The sequence below is a fragment of the Monodon monoceros genome, unplaced genomic scaffold, assembly GCF_005190385.1.
Source record: "Monodon monoceros isolate NGI ecotype Baffin Bay Population unplaced genomic scaffold, NGI_Narwhal_1 Super_Scaffold_22, whole genome shotgun sequence".
Lineage (NCBI taxonomy): Eukaryota > Metazoa > Chordata > Mammalia > Artiodactyla > Monodontidae > Monodon > Monodon monoceros.
In genome coordinates, this window is record NW_021703779.1 from 12,339,990 (window position 1) to 12,363,114 (window position 23,125).

Sequence of the window (23,125 nt, forward strand, 5' to 3'; positions counted from 1 at the left end):
AACAGTGTGTTACGGTCTGATTATAAAGGGGCTGGCAATCTGTGCCAGCAGGATCTGCATGTTTATTCCGGAGGCAAATGATCAGTTCATGGATAACCAGAAAAGTGAATTCGGAATCCTTGATCACTGAAGCTTATTTCTTGTAACAGAAAGTTGCTTCTCCTGTGAAGCTCTAGAGGACTTGGAAGCATTTACTGCTACCTTATTGCTAAAATCAAACAAAAGCTGTATACATGTAGAGTCTAGGGCTCGGTAGGAAGTGGCAGGGCCTAGCACATGTCCTGTGCTACATACCTTCACGCACACTCTCTTAATTAGAAACTCGACTGGTTGACAATTAGATCAACAGATCCCAGTATTATTTTCGAATTGTGCCCAATTTCTGTCTTCTGGGTTTACTGCAATCAATCTTCCCTCTGGGCCTGCAGACAACTTTCTGTCTGAAATCTTAAATCTGGTAACCATAGTAATGAAGCAGAGAGGAGGGGAGATCTTGGAAATGCAGTACAGATAAAAAGAAAAACGAAAAAAAAAAGAAAAAGGAAAAGCAAAACAAAACAAAACAAAAAAAACCCTTCCATTCTTTCCCATTTTCCTTTTCCTAATTTTTTTTTTTGCAAGAGTTGCCTATAAGAAGCTATAGTTGAAGTACTAGTGAACAAGTGGTTGCAGGGAAGGTAGAAGAGAGCTGGGGCATAGATGATCTGCAGAACTAAATAATAATCCAGAAGGATGGAGCACAGGTTGTGTTTCTGGTTCACTTTGCTGCTCTGAATGTCCTTGGAAGAAGCAACAGGAAAAGTGCCTCCTCATGGTTTACAGTGTTCGTCTGCTGTTAATTTTAAAACAGAACCTATAGTCCATCCACACTCAACAGAGAAGACCTAGCTTATCAGGATCATTCAAATTCCAAAAGAAATATGATCGGCCAGAGAAAGCAGGTTTATAGTTTTTCACCTGGAGAAAACGTGTTTGTTCTGCAACTGTGGAGAGCAATGAAGTAATGGCCCGGGGTCGTCTCTTTCCTCAGGATACGCCTCACTGCCCCTCTGTCAACCCTCCTAAGCCTTCTCCAAGTCACACCTGGGTGATTTCATCATGATGTTAACCTATCTTTTCAAAGTTGGGAGGAAGGGATCAAGGGCAAGACCAAATATAGATCCAATCCTGTGGACTGAGTTCTCAGTTCTTGAGTTTATTGAGCTCCCTGCAGAAATGAACAGCTCGCCAACCTTTGACAGCCAACAGCGTCTACTCCTCTCCCTCTGAGCTCCTTTCAGCAGAAACTGAGCAGTGGGAGGGAAGAAGAGAAAGAAAGAAGTGACTATTTGGAAGGCTACTATTATGGCGTGGAGCCTCTAGGCTGTCAAAAGTGGCTATCATAAAGACAGGCCTCCACAAACATGTTGTGTAGACCTCTAAAAATACATCCATTCTGTGCCTAGTTTACATAATATGAGGTTGCACATTACTATTTGTGGTTTTTTAAATTATTCTGTATTATATATTTTATATATTCTATATTAGAATCTTCTTCAACATTATAACAGCAGCAAGGGACTTGCTGCTTAAATGAAACCCTTAGAAATGAGGACATAAAATAGTGTGTGAGTCAAAAATAATCAAAAGAGAAAATACACCTGAACCAAACTGTTGCTGTGGGTTGATCACATTAGAGCAGGATTTCTCTAAATGGGATCAAAGTGATCAGAAACTTCCAGGAGGTCAAGGAGGGTCATAGCAGGGCATAGCTTACTAAATACATCTTTCCTTCACTTGGGTCAGCACCTTCAATTTGGTTTTCCCTCCTGGACTTCTTACCTTACCAATTTTCATACCCAACCAGAGACTCCCACAATTAGAAGGTACATAAATGGTTATCTTGGCCCCTAACCCACATGTTACATCAATAGCAAACACCTCCAAGAAATGATCAAACACTTGAATATCTCCAGCAACAAGGAATTCGTTACCTTCCAAGATGTTGTGCTCCATGTTCAGGCAGAGTTGTTTAAAGTTCTTTCCCATGTTGAGTTGAATTCTGTCTCCCTGTAACGTCAACCAATTGTTTTTGATCAGCAACCTTGGAATCATTAGTACAGGTGCTCTTCCCTCTTCTGAAAACACCTGTTATATGAGCCACGCTTATCTGTTTTCAAGGCCAGCCTCTCTTGTTCCTTCTATGGTTCCTCATGTGGTGGGCTTTCAGGAACACTCAGCACCCTGGAAGGGTTCCCTTGCCCCCTACCCTGCACTCAAGCTGTCCTGTTTGTATCTCCTACCCCTTTTCCTATCCGATGACTCAAGTACAACAGTCCATAAACCGGGACATCAGTGACATTCTCTCTTTCAAGAATTTGAATGAAGAGTGCTCTAATTAGTAAGCTCTAATGGTAGTAAGGACCTGAGTTGAAAAGGTTCCCATAGGGTTGAGGTTCGGGTGGCCCAGTTGAAATATGCATAAGTAAAGGAAGCTGAAAGGAGAAAAGCAGAAATGGGGGAGAATCACAGCTCTGAGAGATGGTGAATAATCTCGTTTGCTGACTTGCTTATGGGAGTTCCTGGACTGGTAGCCCTGCTTACACCGCCATCAATATCATCAGCGTTGCTCACGTTTACTGAGTACATACTATATACCAGCACTGATACAAGCCCTCAGTGTGCATTAGCTCACTGAATCCTTTCAAAATCCCTAAACGGAAGACGCCGTTGTTCTCTTTTTTTACTGCAGAGGAGACTGAGGCACGTAGAGATCTGAGTGACTTATCCAGCTCCCACACTGGTTAGTGGCAGAGACAAGACTGGAAACCAGGAGTTCTGGATCTAGAACCCAGCCTTCTTACCTTTACAGGGCACTGCTTCTCTACCCTTGGTGACTCAAGAGATTTTCTCACAATATTTTTATAGTAATTTCCTAAAGAAATTCCCCCATTTGAGCTGTCATGAGCAGGTTTCTGTCCTTTGTAACAAATCCTCCCTGATTAAGATACAGGAAGATTAAAAGATACTAACACCTGGCCAAATGGCACAGACAAGTGTCCTTGAGCTGCTCTGTAGTTGCACTAAAAAGCAGGCTCAGTGAACCAAACGAGGCTGCCTTTACATTCGCTTTTCTGTAACATATCTGTAATATTCATGTATTCTTCCAGAAGCAGTGCATTCCATGGTATTATTACAGAAAAAAGTGCCATCTAACTTTCCTTTAATGACTCTAGCCTAACATCACCTCTTCCATAGTATCCCGTGGCCTGTACATTCCTTTATCATAGCAGATATCACATTATACTGGAGTCATCTGTCTGTATCAGGGTTTCCCAACCTCAGCATTATTGACATTTGAAGCTAGATAATTCACGCTTTGCTGTGAGGTGCTGTCCTGCGTATTGTAGGATGTTTAGCAGTGTCCTGGCCTCTACCGACTAGTTGCCAATAGCACCCTCTGCCCCATTGTGACAACCCAAAATGTCTCCAGACGTTGCCCCATGTCCCCTGGGGGGCAAAATCACTCCTAGTTGAGAGCCACTGGTCCACATGTTCTAGGCCCCCTCCACCAATCCCACACTGACTTCAAGGGCAGGGCTCTGTCTTTTGTGCCCTTATTTCTTTCCAATGCTTGGTACATTATGATGCTCAAAGTCTCAATTGAAGAAAACTACAGTAACTTGCATCAAGATGCTGTTTTGTACTTGTAAGCCTGGATTACCTGTATATCTGTATCTGGATGGGTTTAGTCAGGAAAACAGAGACACTATACACACTACTAGGATAAGGCGTTTATTATAGAAATTACGGTTTATATAAATATGAGAGTAACTGGGGGAAGGAAGGTCTGGAAGGCTATAGTCAGAGGACAGAACTTTAAGCTGAAGCTCTGGGGGGAAAAGCAGGTATTGACAGGAAAATCTGAGAAGCTACCATATCTGGCCTCCAAAGTGGAATCATAAAATGGGAGCCCACAGAAAGGTCTGTAATGCCGCTGTGTCTAACAGAGCAGCCGCATCTGCCTCCCAAAGACTCCCCAAAATAATGGCCTCTCCTTCCCTTCTACCTTCCAAATCTCCCAAATTCCTCTCACCGGCAAACCCATACCTGGAACTAATCAAGGAGGGAATTCTGGAAAATGTAGTTCTTCCCAGCCGTAGGCAGGCACTTCTACAGGAGTGGAAGTGCCAGGTGAACAAAAGATCATCTCACACAGTAACCACTTTTTGACACCAAGTGTGTATGTTATATATAGAGATCAAAGCATGATAATGGTCTGAAGAAATTGGCAGTCGCAGCCATCCACGTTAGAAAGCAAGTGAATGCCTGACATGACGCGCTGCTGCTGCCGCTGTTACGCCTTTTAGTTCGGCAGTGGGCTCACCCTCTGACCACCTGTCCCCTCCAGTCTGCACTGCGTAGACAGTCTCAACATTCACTTTGTTTGTACCCTGAACAGATGGCAGACTACGCTAATCATCGAACAGCTTATACTCCAGATGGAAGGTGTTCACCTTCACGCTTCTTAGAATTTAGTGTGTCTTCCGAGCATTCTGGCCAGACCAGATTTGACAGGGACTACTAGGAAAGAATTTCCATATGCAAGGCAGTGCTTCCCTCTGGGCATCGAAACATCACAACCATGTAACTGATTTCTAAACTACTCTCTAAGACTGCAGCTGACATTAAGTGAAAACATTTCTGCTTTACAGATTTTGAGCCAAAAATCAAACAATTATTTTTAGATAATTACTTCCAGTCTATTAAAAAATAGGGTGCCGGAGGTGAGGTGTGGTCCAAAATAGACTGAAGTACATAGTTCACTTTAGGAAATTAGATTCAAAATATGCATTAAAGGGACCTATACTTCAGGATGGCCCATGATGTCTAAGATATTTCCTACCTGGCCCTTTACAGAAAATGTTTGCTGACAGCTGGACTAGAGGGAAAGCAGCAAGAGCTGGGCTCTGAGAGGTAAAGGGGGGACATCACAAGGACTTGGACTTTACTGAGGTGAGAGCCGCTGGAGGTTCGAGCTCATGAAGATCTGACCTGACTCGCATTTTAACAGGATCCCTCTAGTTGCTGGATTGAGAAGAGACCTTCTTGTTGGAGGGAGGGTCTAGAAGCCAGGGGATTAGGTAGAAGGTGATCACTATAATTCTGGTGGAAATGGTTCCGATGCGCCACTGTCAGGTAGCTCAGCTCAGCACGGAGTGGAGGCTCTGGTAAGAGGTGCCTAGATTCTGGTTTGGAGATTGAGCTGGTTAGACTTCCTGGTACTAGATGTGTCGCATGGTCCCACACAGGTGCAGGGGACGCTAGAAAATACAGCCTCCCCAGGCGCACATGGGTGAGCAGCTAAAGCAGGGCTTCTTAAGTACGGGCGATTTTGCCCACCGAGAGACATCTGGCAATGTCTGGAGACACTTTTCATGGTCACGACTGTGGGGGAAGTGTGTGTTACTTGCTTCTAGTGGGTAGAGGCCAGGGATGCTGCTAAATATCCTAAAATATACAACATAGTTCCCTACCACAAAAATAATTACCTGGTCCCAAATGTCAACAGTGCCATAGTTAAGCAACTTGGAGCTCAAGAAAGACCCACCAGTGGAGGAAGAAAGAAAGATGGGTTTTCATGGATAACTAGGAGTCTTAGCCCAGCTCAATTCCCAATGCCCCAACCCCTGCAAGGCATTTGCGGGCTGGGGCAACAGCAGTTTTGGAACCCCAGCTCACACCACAGCTGAGTTCTGTTTGTCCTCTCTTGCCCACATATCTTCCGCCTGTTATTGGAGGTGAGCATTGGCCCGAATAAGAAACCTTGCTGGCTTTTTTCTTTTTCTTTATTATTATTTTTTTTTTTTGTGGTACGTGGGCCTCTCACTGTTGTGGCCTCTGCCGTTGAGGAGCACAGGCTCTGGACGCGCAGGCTCAGCGGCCATGGCTCACGGGCCCAGCCGCTCCGCAGCATGTGGGATCTTCCCGAACCGGGGCACGAACCCGTGTCCCCTGCATCAGCAGGTGGACTCTCAACCACTGTGCCACCAGGGAAGCCCGCTTTTTTCTTTTTATATACACAGAGAGGCTTGTAAAAATAACGTGTGATTGAGGCAATGAAAGAGATTTCGTGAAAGAGATTTTGTGTACATTGTGCACAGCACCACAGTGCAGGTATTAATGTGTTTTAAGAGATTTGTGATGAAAAATGTTCCAATAATTAAAATTTCAAGACTTAAAACTGATACTTGGTGATGACCGTAGATTTATAGGAATTTTACTCTCTTCACCAAACCCAAATGGATGGCATATGAATTCAAATACCCTTAATATTATGCAAACACTCCTTAGTCTTTGCTATGGGTAATAACTGATAAGGTCTCATTTATTTGGTGAAATACTTGCAAGTATATAATACATACTGGCTTTTCATTTACTTAGCTTTATTATTTTGATTTGCAAATAGATGCATAAATGAAAAACTATTTCTCTGTATTCTGGAGTCTTTGTCTCTTCTATTTATTTTTTTTGCAAAGAAGCATGTATTTTTTGCTAAGACTGTTAATAAGATGGATCTAATTTTACATATTTTCACACTCTCTGGGCTGCTCACTAGCTTAACACTGGGCCAAACAAAATGGACAGTGTTTCAAATATAGATCATAAATACCTCAGTTCTTGAGTGGCACTGCTGAGCTTAGGTTTGCCCTAATTTTATATAAATTCAATATGCAAAAATAAACCATAAAATAAATAAGCTAGGAAAGCATTTTTCACATCACAGAAGACTTTTTTCCAACATTCATTTAAGAAGCATTTACCTTATATATAATATTCAACATAGGCAGCTTTAGCCAAATATTGTTCTAGGTACTGGGGCGATCAAGATATGCAAAACTGGGTCCTTCCACTTGAAGGTCACATAAAAGAGGCCGACAAGTAAACTATGATGACAGCAGGTTCCATTATGGAGGCATGCGACCCAGTGCTACAGGAGCTGAGGAGAAACCCAAGGCCCAGGCTCAGGGGTAGAGAAAAGGCACCCTGAATGGGATGAGTAGAGCTTTGAAGGACATGCAGGAGCTCGCCAAGTGAAGAGAGGTGAGGAGTATTCTATGCAAAGAATAAAGCCAAAGACCATGAAACCCCATGAGAGAAGCAGGTATAAGACAGGACATAGGGGGTCCTTGAATGTCACAAAGGAGCTTAGGAGTGGTCATTAAGGAGATGAGAAACTCTTGAAAAGTATTAAGCCAGGAATGAAAGCAATGGGCCAATGGCATTCCTTTAGTTCCACTGGAGCAGAAAGCAGGGCTGGCTTCAAAATCTGTGGGACCCAGTGCAAAATGAAAACATGGGGTGCTTGTTCAAAAATCATTATGAATTTCAAGATGGCTACAGCAAAGCGTTAAACCAAGTATAGTACCCTTCTAAGCAATGGGGCAAGTGAGGGCACAATACGCATGCCCACAAGGCCAACCCTAGCAAAGGCATGAGAGCAGCAGGAGGAAGAAGGCATACTGTCTAGTCTGCAGTTGGGAAGAATGTCTTAAACATATCAACCAGCTAGAGATTAGTATCAAGGCAATATACTAGCCAGCATTATAGTCCTACACTCAAACTAAGAAAATGGCCAAATGGCTAATCTCTTCATTTTAAAGAGGAAATAGAAGAGCAAAAATGTTGAGGGACTGAGGGAATTCAATCTGAGCCTTTTAGATTCTATCCCAGTGTTTCCTCTGCTCCTCTACAATGCCAAGGCTAGTGAGTCTGCAGTGAAACGGATAGAATGGAAGTTCTTTGGGCAAGACTGATCCAGAGGCCGCAGAAAGGGCTGCAAGTGTCAAAGAAAGGGAAATCAGCTGGGAGACAATCGCTGTCCCCTCCCTTCCCCCAGGAAGCATGTCCTTTCTGAGACTTTTCTCAGAATCAAGAGGATCTTGCCAAGCACGGGTTTTGAATAACTCATAGGCCCAGCATTGTGCCAGGGAAGAGGACTACAGAGATGAGGTGGGCACACTCCTAGGAGCTTATCCTTTGGTGAGTAAAGACATTAGTGGAAATCAGCTATCGTAATCCAGAGTCCCTGTCTACCTATTCTTTAACATGACTGGGAAGCAAAAAATTTAAATAATAATAAAAAAAGAAAATTGGAAATGAGTTCTAAACACCAATAGGTAGCTACAGAGTCTTTTTCAGATTAGGGGGATCATAGATGATTTGCATGTTGCCTTGTATATCTCAGCAGCATTACCGTCCATACCCTCACCAACTCTAAAGGCTTCAGGCTCACCTGAGCTCCAATAAACCTTTGTACATATCTCAAGAATCTCTCTCATATAATTCTGTATTTGGTTCTGTATGACCCCCCCAAACCCAAGGTCTTATTCATCTTTTCCTTCCCTTGGTTCTTAAGATAAAGCTCCAAACCGACACCACGGTTTGCAAGGTCCTATGTGATCCAGCCCCTGGTCTTTTCTGAAACTGTGTCTCACCCCACTTCCCTTCTGCATTCCACGAGCCATCCTACCATCTCTCAATTGCAGCAAACCTTCCTATCTCAGACATCTCCCAAGTCTGCTCTGCCCTCTTTAATGCCTCTCATTTTTCAGATCTCTAATGAAACATCACTTCCCCAGTGAAAAGCTTCTCCTATCAGCCAGATTAGACCGGGACCCCCGTTAATACGTTCTCCTAACACCCTATAATTTCCCTCAGAGCGCTTATCATAGCTAGTAATTCCGTGCTCATGTGATGCTTCCATGAATGTTTGTCTTCACCTCAAGGTTGGGAACCACGTGAAGGCAAGAGTCTGATCTGTCTTGCTCGCCACTGGATTCCTGCCAAATGGCACAGTGCCTGGCATGTCCTTGGGACTTTTCTGACCACTCAATCTAAATCATCCACTTCTCTGTCACTCATCTCTCTTAAGGGTCTTACCTTGATTGTTTTCCTTCAAAGCCTCCATCATTATCTGTGTGTGTGTGTCTGTGTATGTGCAAATGTGTGGGGTGTCTTATCTGTGTATATGTATAAATATGTAGTTGTGTGTACGTCACATAATTACTCTACTTCTTACTGTTTTCCCCACTAGAATGTAAACTCCAAAAAAGAAGAGACCTCATCTCCTTGTTCACTGCTGTACCCTCACCACATACCTGGCACATAATAGGTGCTCAAGGAATCATTTGTTGGAATTATGAATACATAAATGGCAAGTGCTCAAGAAATGAACAACAGAAGTTCATTCTTCTTCAAAAATCAATCATAATGATATCCTGCACTGAAAAAGAGATGATCCACTGATTTGCTTTTCTTTTGGAAAAAATGCTATTCACTGTCTTCCCCAAAATGACACTGTGACAGTTTTAATTTATTTCACCACATGCCATTAAGCAACAAGGGGTTATATTTGGTTTACTTTATTTCAGATCTGTTGTTCTACAAATTTCAGTGCGATTCTTCTTCCATAATCTTGAATGGAAGCCATTTGGGGCTTGCTAGGGACAAATTCATAAAAACCAAAGACTTCCAGAGTCTTCAGAATCAGACAATTTGGAGATCTGACAGACCTGATTTGAATTTCAGCTTCAACATTTATTAGCAATATAACTTCAGGAAGCCACATAACTTCTCTCCGTCTCAGTTTCCTCTGAAACCATGTGATTTGTAGGGATGGTTTGGTGATAGGACTGACTGTGGTTTTAAGTGCATGGTATATAATTATAATCAATACATGATATCTATTTATTATTCATATCTACTCCCAAGCCCCCATGATACAGAGGAGAAAACTGAGGCCATAAGAATTGAGAATTTCAGGGCTTCCCTGGTGGCGCAGTGGTTGAGAGTCCGCCTGCCGATGCAGGGGACACGGGGTCTTGCCCCGGTCCGGGAAGATCCCACATGCCGCGGAGCGGCTGGGCCTGTGAGCCATGGCCGCTGAGTCTGTGCATCCGGAGCCTGTGTTCCGCAACGGCAGAGGCCACAACAGTGAGAGGCCCACGTACCGCAAAAAAAAAAAAAAAAGAATTGAGAATTTCTCAAGGCCATCCCTCCTCCCCAAGGCTAGGAAGCCCAAGCAGGGCTACCATTAAGCATCACCCAGCCTTCATTTGCTCAGGGGACTTTTTTGGTAAAAACCTACTTGTGTTTGGACTCACACTGTTTCCTAAGGAGGGCTGGAGACTCCATAATGTCCTTGCATTGATTGAAGCTCACTGCAAACTTCAGTTCCAACTGGGCCATTTCCTATTCCAGTAGAAGGGCAAAGATTCAATCAAAGAATCTGGGTGAGAAATGGGATGGAAAGAGTTTTCCCCTACCCCAGTTTATAGGAGTCCTTTTATTTCCTCCTTTCTAGGACATAAAAGAAAAATTGGAAATATGGGTCCCACTGAAATATTTCATTGTATAAATCCTATATTCTTTAATTATATTGAAATTATTTGCTTAAACAATTCAGTACGATGCAATTCTGGTGAGCTTTAGGTTCAGTTTCACATCCAGACAAGAGTTATTCCAAACACAGGAATGGGTGAATTTTACAATAAGTAAAACTGATGGATAAGATAAAATAAGATGATAAGTCTCCAATGAATTGCATAGCACCATGGCAGTGCTTCCTACTTACAGCAGACAGGGTTTAAGGAGATTTTATCAAAGTGGGATATAGAAATTGCATGTACTGAAACTTCAACTGGATGATTCATTTTCTGTGGGAATTTAATCAGTGAAAAACAAAACAGAGTGAGCTAGAAGTATTTATTGCTCAAAGACACTGAAGGTGGCAGGTCAGTAGCAATAATTAAGTAATTGGTTTTCTGGCTAATTAGAAGAAATGGAGGGTATATGCCTGCAATTCTTTCCTCACTGAGAGGATTACACCGACTGGCCCTGTGAATACATTCAACTAATCTGTGCCTACAGATTGTTCTTTATTTTAGCTTCAGTTTATCCATGACTCAAGCTCATCTCCACTTTGCCCTCATATAGGAGTCTTGCCACATTACCATAACGTTTTTATTCTGAACCTGCTACAAAGGCAGTTAGTCATTCATTATAACACAAAAATTCAAATTGGTTGCAATTATGTTTTCTGAATCAAGACCATACCCTTTGATGTGGGTAATTTAAGGTTCTATATTTAAAATGCATTGAATGAATCATAATGGTAAATAAGAAGACCCTTAAACTAGCATTCATATCTCCTGCACATGAAAAATTAAATGGATAAATTCTACCTGTGACAGATTTATTTTTGTGGTAGAGAATTTTAAAGAATTGATTTAATTAGTTGTAACTATGCTCAGAAGCATAATTTGAAATACTGTTGAATGAATGGTGAAAGTATTTTCAAGCAGAGAGAAACTCTCTTAAAATTCCCTTTGTTCATTATTCAACAAACGTTTATTAAGCGCCCACAGTTTGCACGGCAATGTACGACATAATAATAACCTAACCTGGTATCATTCTCTTCTGCTTCTGCTAGTTAATTGAATGAGTTAATCTCTTCAGCTGTCCATTCACAGTATGTGAAGAAAGACTACAGAAATTAAATGAATGAGTCAGTCTGAAAAGAAACATGGATGTGTGTATTTAGGTTTCCTTTTGTTTCATGTGCTAAAAACAGGTTACTAGCCAACTACTCTTTCTATTTCTTCAGGGACCCAGGACATTTAAAAGAATCTTATCTCACTCAGGCAGTGAACTATACACTTATTCATGACTTTCTAAGTGTTTACAGAGGTGAGAACAGCAATTTGTAAGATTCTACAGATATGGAAAGGAAAAACAGCACAGTAAATTTAGGCAGATAAGGGGAAATGTATTTTGAGGGATTGTTTCCACTTGAAAAGTTATATTAGACTTAATAACATAGACTAGGTTAGAGCTGGACATTAGAGCTGTTCTAGGCCACTGGTTTCCAACCTTTTGCATTAGAGTCACTGGATTTTTAAAAAAATATGGATTCTCAGCTCTCATTCCCAGAGACTCTGATTCAGTTGATCTGGAAGAGGCTGGGAGGAGAGGCAAGCATACATGTACTTGTACAGGTTCCCTAGCAGCCAAAGCTGAGACCCACAGACCTAGTCCAGACTCAACAGTTTGGCATGAGGTCTCTGAGCCCTTGAAAGAATAAATATCTTGCCTCAGATCAGCACAGCTTATAACCTTTGGAGCCAGGCCTAGAACCCAAATAGCCAAATTCCTAGTCTGGATCTTTTAACTAAACCAAATCACACCGTTTCTACTTCTCTCACACACTGGTTAAGATCTAATTACCAGTTAGTAATAGGCAGGAAGAATAAGACTGCTTATAACCCATGTGACTAACAAGTCCCCTCCTCCTAGTGACCTGTGTGCTTCCATTCTTGCTAATAAGTCTTCCAACATTCTTGCTAATAAGTCTTCCAACGACACTGTAATGATTAATATATCTGTTTAGTCCACATTTTAAAATATTTCACGTATTTGAAAGTTTTGCACCCATAAAATATATCATTCCCATTTTAGACAAAGAAACCAGATTTACTCTTTGAATCTGAGTCCGGTTGAAGTCTTCATTATAGAGCTTATAGAGCTGAGTACATGGAAGTACTCTAATGTCTGGCTGGGTTTTCTTAGCCAGCTTCCCTATATGAGAATGCCTTTAGGTTGGCCACTTCCACTGGGTTCTGAAAGCTCCATGCAGGTAGGGCTCTTGTCCAACTTCATCAACTGTCTCCCAGCATCTAGCAAAATACTCGCCATAGACTCAACACTCAACAGTTAATTGTTGAATGAAAAATCCTTATTACATTTTGTTAACAAATGAGACAGAGTATCCTGAACCAACTTGTGCAGGACAATCTCATATACATAAAAGTACTGGGAAGATGGTTTTATAAAGGAGTAGTTTTACAGTTATTTTATTAGAAGTGCTTTGGCCTGATTTTCCTGACCTAAATTTGTCCTTGCTGTACCATTTGGATTACAGTTGGGCCATCTCACATTAATATTATGTTAAAAGTCCTTCATTCAAATGATACAAATGAACTTATTTATAAAACTGAAACAGACTCACAGATTTCAAAAACAAACTTACGGTCACCAAAGGGGAAACGTGGCGGGCGGGGGGGGGGATGAATTAGGAGGATGGGATTAACAGATACACACAGTACTACATATAAGATAGAGAACCAACAAGGACCTACTGTAGAGCACAGGAAACTCTACTCAATATCTTGTAACAACCTATAAGGGAAAAGAATCTGAAAAACAATATAGATATATAGATAATATACGCATAACTGAATCACTTTGCTGTACACCTGAAACTAACACAATATTGTAAACCAACTATACTCCAATAAAATTTTTTAAAGTCCTTCATTCAGTATATCTTTTATATGTGTGAAGGCACAACTGACATGCAATAAACACTGATGAAATAAAATTAATACAAATTTTACTGTCTTTTGGAAAAATAACCAAATTAATTGATATAATATTCTTCTCTAGCAAGATAAAGAGTGCAGTGTCTTTGGTGTTTCAAAGGGGTGACACAGTGTGTAGAAAACAGTAATCTAACTGCAAAAGATGATGATTCAATCGATGGCTATTTAGAACAAGATTTTTATTAAGCAGGTCATTTCAATCCCATCTTTTCAACCCAACCACGCACCCAAATTCCATACATTTGTCTCTATGTAGGGTATTTGCTCTTTACCATAAGGTTACAATTTTTCAGTCTTTTATCTAATTCATGTAGAAATAACACAAAAACCCACTGACATCACCTAAAACGACGTATGTTCATATGGTAGATATGAATAGCCAAAGAATCAACGTAAAAAGTTGACACTAGAAAAACTAACCATGGTAGAAATATTCAACTCCAAACACTGAATATTTAATCTCTGCTATATAACTGAGGTGAACTAGAGGGCTGGAGAGGAAAGGTTATACATTTAAGGGGTTAATCTTAGATCTAACACAAACATTAAAGCCAATGTTAATGGAAGGAACTGGGCTATGAATGAGCCACAATACTAGAAGTTCCTGGCTCAGGGCCAGGTACAGGGCAGAGATTCAGTAAATGCTTTGTTGAATGAAAGAATGGGTAAATGAATGAATGAGTGAGTGAATGAATGAATAGTCCTCTTCTTAGATTTAGAGTGTAATACTGGGATTTGGAGATTTAGCTTTAAAACAGTCTATTCAAAGCTGTGGATCAATAAACTAGAATTTGGGAACGTCAGTCAGTGCTGAGTATAATGTAGGTATTTCTGTTTGTTAATTAATTAAAATGACCACGGAGTCATTATTCTTACACTTAATTTCTCAGCCAGAAAAGTTAATGAACTGTATCTGTTCCATGAATAATTGAGTTGAACTTGAAAGACAACTCCCCATTCCAAAAGCCTTCCACACTACCAGTTAACTGTGATTTATCCTTTTACTTCTGAAGAATTTTAAGCACCTTCCATCTGATTTGACTGACAACCTATCTGTGCTTTCCCTGTCTTTATTCTTCCAGGAAGAAGATGTTACTCGTGAAAGTCGTTTTAATTTCAGTGGTTACGGGATGGGTCACTGCCTTCAAGTGAAAGATGGAACAGCTGTCAAGGCCACACCTGCCAGCCAGCTCCCACAGCCCCCCAAAGATGCAGATGCCATCAAGAAGAAGTTTGTAGACCGGGCAAAAAGGATTGACACGATTTCTCGAGCTGCCTTCCCATTGGCCTTCCTCATTTTCAACATCTTTTACTGGATCACATACAAGATCATTCGGCATGAAGATGTCCACAAGAAATAGATGTGCTCTTCAGACCCTGGGACCTTCTTGCCTAACTGTTGTGCTTGTAAATACACAGTGAAATTGTCTTTACATCACTTTGACAGAGGAGAAGACTGGGGGAGGGGGGAGGGAGGATCATGGGGGCGGGTTTCCTGGCACCTACGTGAAAAAAGATAAGTTATCCGGGCAATGAAGGAAAATATTTGCACAAAATTACGGTGTTGCAGAATCACGTGAGCATAATTCCCTTCACAGTCTTTAGCACTGCTCTTTCAGATGATGCATTAAATAGACATGATATGCAAAGTCAAGTACTTGAGGGCTATTTGTCTTTTGGTTCAGTTTGGTTTGGTTTGGTTTTGGCTAATTCTGGTACTGAAAAGACAGCTTAAACACATGCGTGTGCGTGCACACACATGCGTGCGCGCACACACACAAAAGGAAAATGCTTACCATCTGACCATAGTGACTAGCCTATAGTGAGTTGAGGACCAAACTTTTTCAGGAAAATGCTGCCTCGTTTTTAAAACAAGCCTGCTTAGCTACGTTCTTTACGATGTCCGTAATTAGTGCTTCACCTGAGGAATCCTTTTGTGGGTCATAAATAATTTCTACTTATCAAGAAAACAACAACAAAAAATAAATACCAATCACAAAGAACAAGTTTATACTTTACTGTCCGTGTAGGTGTGCATTTTAATACTCTTTTTCTTTCCTAGATGTAATTTGGGGATTTGAATTGTGTATTGTGAAATTGATTTGACCGTATGTCCTCTTAAAAATAAATGCCCATTTTCTTTTAGATCCAAGTTAGCACCCTACATTTTTTTTCACTTTGGCTATATTTACGTGCAATTAAGTACTCAAGTGTGACTTAGCCGTCGCAGCCTCTCAGCCACAGTATTTATGGAGATGATGTGTCCTGAATGGTGTAGCTCATATTAGCTTGAACTTCCCATTTCTGCTCTCATTGTAGGTGTAACTATTAGTCCTAATGTCAACTGACCCATGATTTCTACTGTCAATCCAAGTGAATATTGTTGGAAATATCCTTAACTAACTTAAAGAATTTTAAAATTGTACTGTGATTTTCATAACCTGTTGCCTTTTTGGTACCAGAGCTACGTGGTTTGAATCCTGGCTACATGTTTTAAGTAAGAAAAAAAAAAAAAAAACACGTATTTTTGCTTACTCAGATAAAAGACAACCTGTAAAAAATATAATGAAAAAATTAAATTTTACATGTGCTGTAAAAGGGGTTATTAAAAATATTTGTTCAATTTCAATAAAGCTAAGTGTGCCACAGAAGCTATGAGTCTTTCGATTTTTGCATTACAATGTAAATAATTTAGATGACAATGGTAACTTGGATTTTTGTTTCTGGTCTTCCTCATAAACTTGAAGCATTTACATAGCTATTATATTTTTGTTGTAATATAAGAGTAGCTTATAGTATCCCCATGAAGAAAGAAAAAAGTACATTATTCTCATTGTAGAAACAGGGAAATGGAGACATGGAAGTATTAGTAGTCATTGCGAGCAGAATCTAATACTGGATACTTCATATGAGATATGGAAAAGTTCCAAGAGCACTGCATAATCGTAAAATACCAAAGGGAAAAGCAATTTAAAAGACCAATCTGTCCACCTATCCATCCTAATCTTGTCAGGAATGGAGTTCCATGATGAAAAACAATTCTGAGAACCCCAGTGAAATAGAGGTAACTCATCTTAGCCCTTGTAGATTTTCCTTAACTAAAGGTATCCTTCATAAAATTTTCAGGAAGACATGGATTCCTAAGTTGATGTTTATACCCTTTTAAACCAATTCAAATATTGAATCATTTCCATAGAGAAGAATATCACAGAATGGCTAAACACATGAATTTTGGAGATAGAAAGACTAGCTCGGCCACCTATCAACAGGGTTATCTTGGATAAGTTACCTGATTTTTCTGAGTAGCTCCTATTTCATAGAGTTTTAAGAGGAGGAACCGAGAAAAATGCAAGGAAAGCCATGAGCTTGGTGTCTAACATATCGTAAATTCTCAATAACTAACAGATAATAATAAAATTATTATTATTATGAATTGCACTACACAGGCAAGAAGCTACACAATTCCTAGCTTTGGCAAGATTAGTGCCATGCTTTGTGCCTCTTTCCTAAAACACTATTTCTATCTTATTGCTCGCTTCTTTCCAAATAAATAAGGCAAAGACTTTGATTGGTCTCAATTCTCTTCCTCTGAAAGTAAGGCTAAAATGCCTCCCAAAGATAGGCCTGACCCCATAAGTGTCCTAGGAAGAGCCCCGATGTTACATATGGTGGGATGGGCGGCACCTTGGGGGAAAATCCTAAGCTAAACGATCATGTCTAATCAAAGTGTATACCGTATAATTTTCGGAGGCAGGGTGTGGTCCCCACATTAGAAACTTCTTTTTAATATTCACCTCTAGAGGAGGAGCTTCAAGATGGCGGAAGAGTAAGACGCGGAGTTCACCTTCCTCTCCACAAATACATCAGAACAACATCTACACATGGAACAGCTCCTACACAACACCTATTGAACTCTGGCAGAAGACCTCAGACCTCCCAAAAGGCAAGAAACTCCCCACGTACCTGGGTAGGGCAAAAGAAAAAAGAATAGAGACAAAAGAATAGGGACGGGACCTGCACCGGTGGGAGGGAGCTGTGAAGGAGGAAAGGTTTCCACACACTAGAAGCCCCTTCGCGGGCGGAGACTGCGGGTGGTGGAGGGGTGGGGAGCTTCAGAGCCGCGGAGGAGAACGCAGCAACAGGGGTGCGCAGAGCAAAGCGGAGAGATTCCCGCACAGAGGATCGGTGCCGACCGGCACTCACCTGACCGAGAGGCTTGTCTGCTCATCCGCTGGGGCAGGGCGGGGCAGGGAGTTGAGGCTCGGTTCTGAGCGCAGGGAGAGGGCTGGGGTTGGCGGCGTGAACATAGCCTGAAAGGGGCTAGTGCGCCACGGCTAGCCAGGAGGGAGTCCGGGAAAAAGTCTGGAACTGCCAAAGAGGCAAGAGACTTTTTCTTCCCTCTTTGTTTCCTGGTGTGCGAGGAGAGGGGATTCCGAGCACTGCGTAAACAAGCTCCAGAGACGGGCGCGAGCCGCAGCTATCAGCGTGGACCCCAGTGATGGGCATGAGACGCTAAGGCTGCTGCTGCCGCCACCAAGAAGCCTGTGTGCGAGCACAGGTCACTGTCCACACCTCCCCTCCTGGGAGCCTGTGCAGCCCGCCACTGCCAGGGTCCCGGGATCCAGGGACAACTTCCCCGGGAGAACGCATGGTGCGCCTCAGGCTGGTGCAATGTCACGCCGGCCTCTGCTGCCGCAAGCTCGCCCCGCATCCGTAACCCTCCCTCCCCCTGGCCTGAGTGAACCAGAGCCCGCTAATCAACCTCTCCTTCAACCCCCTCCTATCTGGGTGAAGAACAGATGCCCGACGGTGACCTACATGCAGAGGCAGGGCCAAAACCAAAGCTGAACCCCAGGAGCCGTGCGAACAAAGAAGAGAAAGGGAAATTTCTCTGTGAAGCCTCAGGGGCAGTGGATTAAATCCCCACAGTCAACTTAGGTACCCCACATCTATGGAATACCTGAATAGAAAACAAACCATCTGAAAATTGAGGCAGTGGACTTTGGGGGATTTGCTGTATGCAACTGACTAGTTTCTGATTTTTATGTTTATCTTAGTATAGTTTTTAGCACGTGTTATCATTAGTGGATTTGGTTTATTGGTTGACTTGCTCTCTTCTTTTTTTTTCCTTTAAAAATTTTTTACATTAATAATTTTTTTTAATTTTAATAACTTTATTTTATTTTATTTTTCTTTCTTTCTTTTATTCTCCCTTTTCTTCTGAGCCGTGTTACTGACAGGGTCTTGGTGTTCCTGCCGGGTGTCAGGACTGAACCTCTAAGGTAGGAAAGGCGAGTTCAGGACATTGTACCACAGAGACCTCCCGGCCCCATGTAATATCAATCGGCGAGAACTCTCCTACATATCTCTGTCTCAATGCTAAGACCCAAAGGCGGGGCAAATCCAAAGCTGAACCCCGGCAGCTAGGCAAACAAAGAAGAGAATGGGAACTCTATCCCAGCAGCCTCAGGAGCAGCGGATTACATCTCCACAATCAACTTGATGTACCTGCATCTATGGAATACTTGAATAGACAACGAATCATCCCAAATTGAGGAGGTGGACTTTGGGAGCAACGATACATATATTTTTTCCCTTTTTCTCTTTTTGTGAGTGTGTATGCATATACTTCTGTGTGTGATTCTGTCTGTATAGCTTTGCTTTTACCATTTGTCCTAGGGTTCTGTCCAGGGTTTTTCTGGGGGGGTTTTTTGTTACTTTTTAAAATTTTTTTCTTAATAATTATTTTTTATTTTTAATAACTTTATTTTATTTTACCTTATTTTATTTTATCTTCGTCCTTCCTGTCTTTCTTTCTTTCTTTCTTTCCTTCCTTCCTTCCTTCCTTCCTCCCTCCCTCCCTCCCTTCCTTCCTCCCTTCCTCCCTCCCTCCCTCCCTCCCTCCCTCCCTTCCTTTCTATTTGTTCTCCCTTTTACTCTGAGCCGTGTGGATGAAAGGCTCTTGGTGCTCCAGCCAGGCATCAGGGCTGTGCCTCTGAGGTGGGATAGCCAAGTTCAGGACACTGATCCACAAGAGACCTCCCAGCTCCATGTAATATCGAACAGCAAAAATCTCCCAGAGATCTCCATCTCAATGCCAAGACCCAGCTTCACTCAATGACCAGCAAGCTCCAGTGCTGAAAACCCTATGCCAAACAACTAGCAAGACAGGAACACAACCCCATCCATTAGCAGAGATGCTGCCTAAAATCATAATAAGGACACAGACACCCCAAAACACAACACTAGACGTGGACCTGCCCACCAGAAAGACAATATCCAACCTCATCCACCAGAACACAGGCACTAGTCCCCTCCAACACGAAGCCTACACAACCCACTGAACCAAGCTTCCTCACTAGGGACAGATACCAAAAACAACGCGAAGTACGAACTTGCAGGCTCCGAAAAGGAGAACCCAAACACAGTAAGTTAAGCAAAATGAGAAGACAGAGAAATACAGAGCAGATAAAAGAGCAAGGCAAAAACCCACCAGACCTAACAAATGAAGAGGAAAAAGGCAGTCTACCTGAAAAAGAATTCAGAATAATGATAGTAAAGATGATTCAAAATCTTGGAAACAGAATAGAGAAAATACAAGAAACGTTTAACAAGGACCTACAAGAACGAAAGAGCAAACAAACAGTGATGAACAACACAATAATGAAACTTAAAACTCTCTAGAAGGGATCAATAGCAGAATAACTGAGGCAGAAGAATGGATAAGTGACCTGGAAGATAAAATAGTGGAAATAACTACCACAGAGCAGAATAAAGAAAAAAGAATGAAAAGAACTGAGGACAGTCTCAGAGACCTCTGGGACAACATTAAACGCACCAACATTCGAATTACAGGGGTCCCAGAAGAAGAAGAGAAAAAGAAAGGGACTGAGAAAATATTTGAAGAGATTATAGTTGAAAACTTCCCTAATATGGGAAAGGAAATAGTTAATCAAGTCCAGGAAGCACAGAGAGTCCCATACAGGATAAATCCAAGGGGAAACATGCAAAGACACATATTAATCAAACTATCAAAAATTAAATACAAAGAAAAAATATTAAAAGCAGCAAGGGAAAAACAACAAGTAACACACAAGGGAATCCCCATAAGGTTAAGAGCTGATCTTTCAGCAGAAACTCTGCAAGCCAGAAGGGAGTGGCAGGACATATTTAAAGTGATGAAGGAGAAAAACCTACAACCAAGATTACTCTATCCAGCAAGGATCTCAGTCACATTTGATGGAGAAATTAAAACCTTTACAGACAAGCAAAAGGTAAGAGAATTCAGCACGACCAAACTAGCTTTACAACAAATGCTAAAGGAACTTCTCTAGGCAGGAAACACAACAGAAGGAAAAGACCTACAATAGCAAACCCAAAACAATTAAGAAAATGGGAAAGGAACATACATATCAATAATTACCTTAAATGTAAATGGATTAAATGCTCCCACCAAAAGACACAGACTGGCTGAATGGGTACAAAAACAAGACCCGTATATAGGCTGTCTACAAGAGACCCACTTCAGACCTAGGGACACATACAGACTGAAAGTAAGGGGATGGAAAAAGATATTCCATGTAAATGGAAATCAAAAGAAAGCTGGAGTAGCAATTCTCATATCAGACAAAATAGACTTTAAAACAAAGATTATTACAAGAGACAAAGAAGGACACTACATAATGATCAAGGGATCGATCCAAGAAGAAGATATAACAATTGTAAATATTTATGCACCCAACATAGGAGCACCTCAATACATAAGGCAAATACTAACAGCCATAAAAGGGGAAATCGACAGTAGCACAATCATAGTAGGGGACTTTAACACCCCACTTTCACCAATGGACGGATCATCCAAAATGAAAATAAATAAGGAAACACAAGCTTTAAATGATACATTAAACAAGATGGACTTAACTGATATTTATAGGACATTCCATCCCAAAACAATAGAATACACATTCTTCTCCAGTGCTCATGGAACATTCTCCAGGATATATCATATCTTGGATCACAAATCAAGCCTTGGTAAATTTAAGAAAATTGAAATCGTATCAAGTATCTTTTCCAACCACAATGCTATGAGACTAGATATCAATTACAGGAAAAGATCTGTAAAAAATACAAACACATGGAGAGTAAACAGTACACTAGTTAATAACGAAGTGATCACTGAAGAAATCAAAGAGGAAATAAAAAAATACCTTGAAACAAATGACAACGAAAACACGATGACCCAAAACCTATGGGATGCAGCAAAAGCAGTTCTAAGAGGGAAGTTTATAGCAATACAACCCTACCTTAAGAAACAGGAAACATCTCAAATAAACAACCTAAACTTACACCTAAAGCACTTAGAGAAAGAAGGACAAAACAACCCCAAAGTTAGCAGAAGAAACCATAAAGATCAGATCAGAAATAAATGAAAAAGAAATGAAGGAAACGATAGCAAAGATCAATAAAACTAAAAGCTGGTTCTTTGAGAAGATAAAAAAATTGATAAACCATTAGCCAGACTCATCAAGAAAAAAAGGGAGAAGACTCAAATTTCTAGAATTAGAAATGAAAAAGGAGAAGTAACAACTGACACTGCAGAAATACAAAGGATCATGAGAGATTACTACAGGCAACTCTATGCCAATAAAATGGACAACCTGGAAGAAATGGACAAATTCTTAGAAATGTACAACCGGCCGAGACTGAACCAGGAAGAAATAGAAAATATGAACAGACCAATCACAAGCACTGAAATTGAAACTGTGATTAAAAATCTTCCAACAAACAAAAGCCCAGGACCAGATGGCTTCACAGGTGAATTCTATCAAACATTTAGAGAAGAGGTAACACCTATCCTTCTCAAACTCTTCCAAAATATGGCAGAGGGAGGAACACTCCCAAACTCATTCTACGAGGCCACCATCACCCTGATTCCAAAACCAGACAAAGATGTCACAAAGAAAGAAAACTACAGGCCAATATCACTGATGAACATAGATGCAAAAATCCTCAACAAAATACTAGCAAACAGAATCTAACAGCATATTAAAAGGATCATACACCATGATCAAGTGGGGTTTATCCCAGGAATGCAAGGATTCTTCAATATACGCAAATCAAACAATGTGATACCCCATATTAACATATTGAAGGAGAAAAACCATATGATTATCTCAATGGATGCAGAGAAAGCTTTCGACAAAATTCAATACCCATTTATGATAAAAACCCTGCAGAAAGTAGGCATAGAGGGAACTTTCCTCAACATAATAAAGGCCATATGTGACAAACCCACAGCCAACATCGTACTCAGTGGTGAAAAACTGCAACCATTTCCACTAAGATCAGGAACAAGACAAGGTTTCCCATGCTCACCACTATTATTCAACATAGTTTTGGAAGTTTTAGCCACAGCAATCAGAGAAGAAAAAGAAATAAAAGGAATCCAAATTGGAAAAGAAGAAGTAAAGCTGTCACTGTTTGCAGATGACATGATACTATACATAGGGAATCCTAAAGATGCTACCAGAAAACTACTATAGCTAATCAATGAATTTGGTCAAGTAGTAGGATAGAAAACTAATGCACTGAAATCTCTAGCATTCCTATACACTAATGATGAAAAATCCTGAAGTTAACTTAAGAAAACACTCCCATTTACCATTGCAACAAAAAAGAATAAAATATCGAGGAATAAACCTGCC

General features: G+C 41.0%; 1 protein-coding gene across 5 annotated transcripts in view; it reads left to right on the forward strand.

Moving 5' to 3' along the window:
* GLRA2 (glycine receptor alpha 2) overlaps positions 1 to 14,898 on the forward strand; it is a 200,542-nt gene extending 185,644 nt beyond the window's left edge. The window contains exon 10 of one of the 5 annotated variants that reach the window (XM_029240742.1): positions 14,504 to 14,782. In XM_029240742.1, coding sequence (XP_029096575.1) covers positions 14,504 to 14,782 — 279 coding nt within the window. Of the gene's footprint in view, positions 1 to 14,503 lie in introns of all 5 variants that reach the window. The other 4 variants (XM_029240745.1, XM_029240743.1, XM_029240741.1 and 1 more) reach the window with 4 other exon arrangements.
* The last annotated feature ends 8,227 nt before the right edge of the window (positions 14,899 to 23,125 follow it).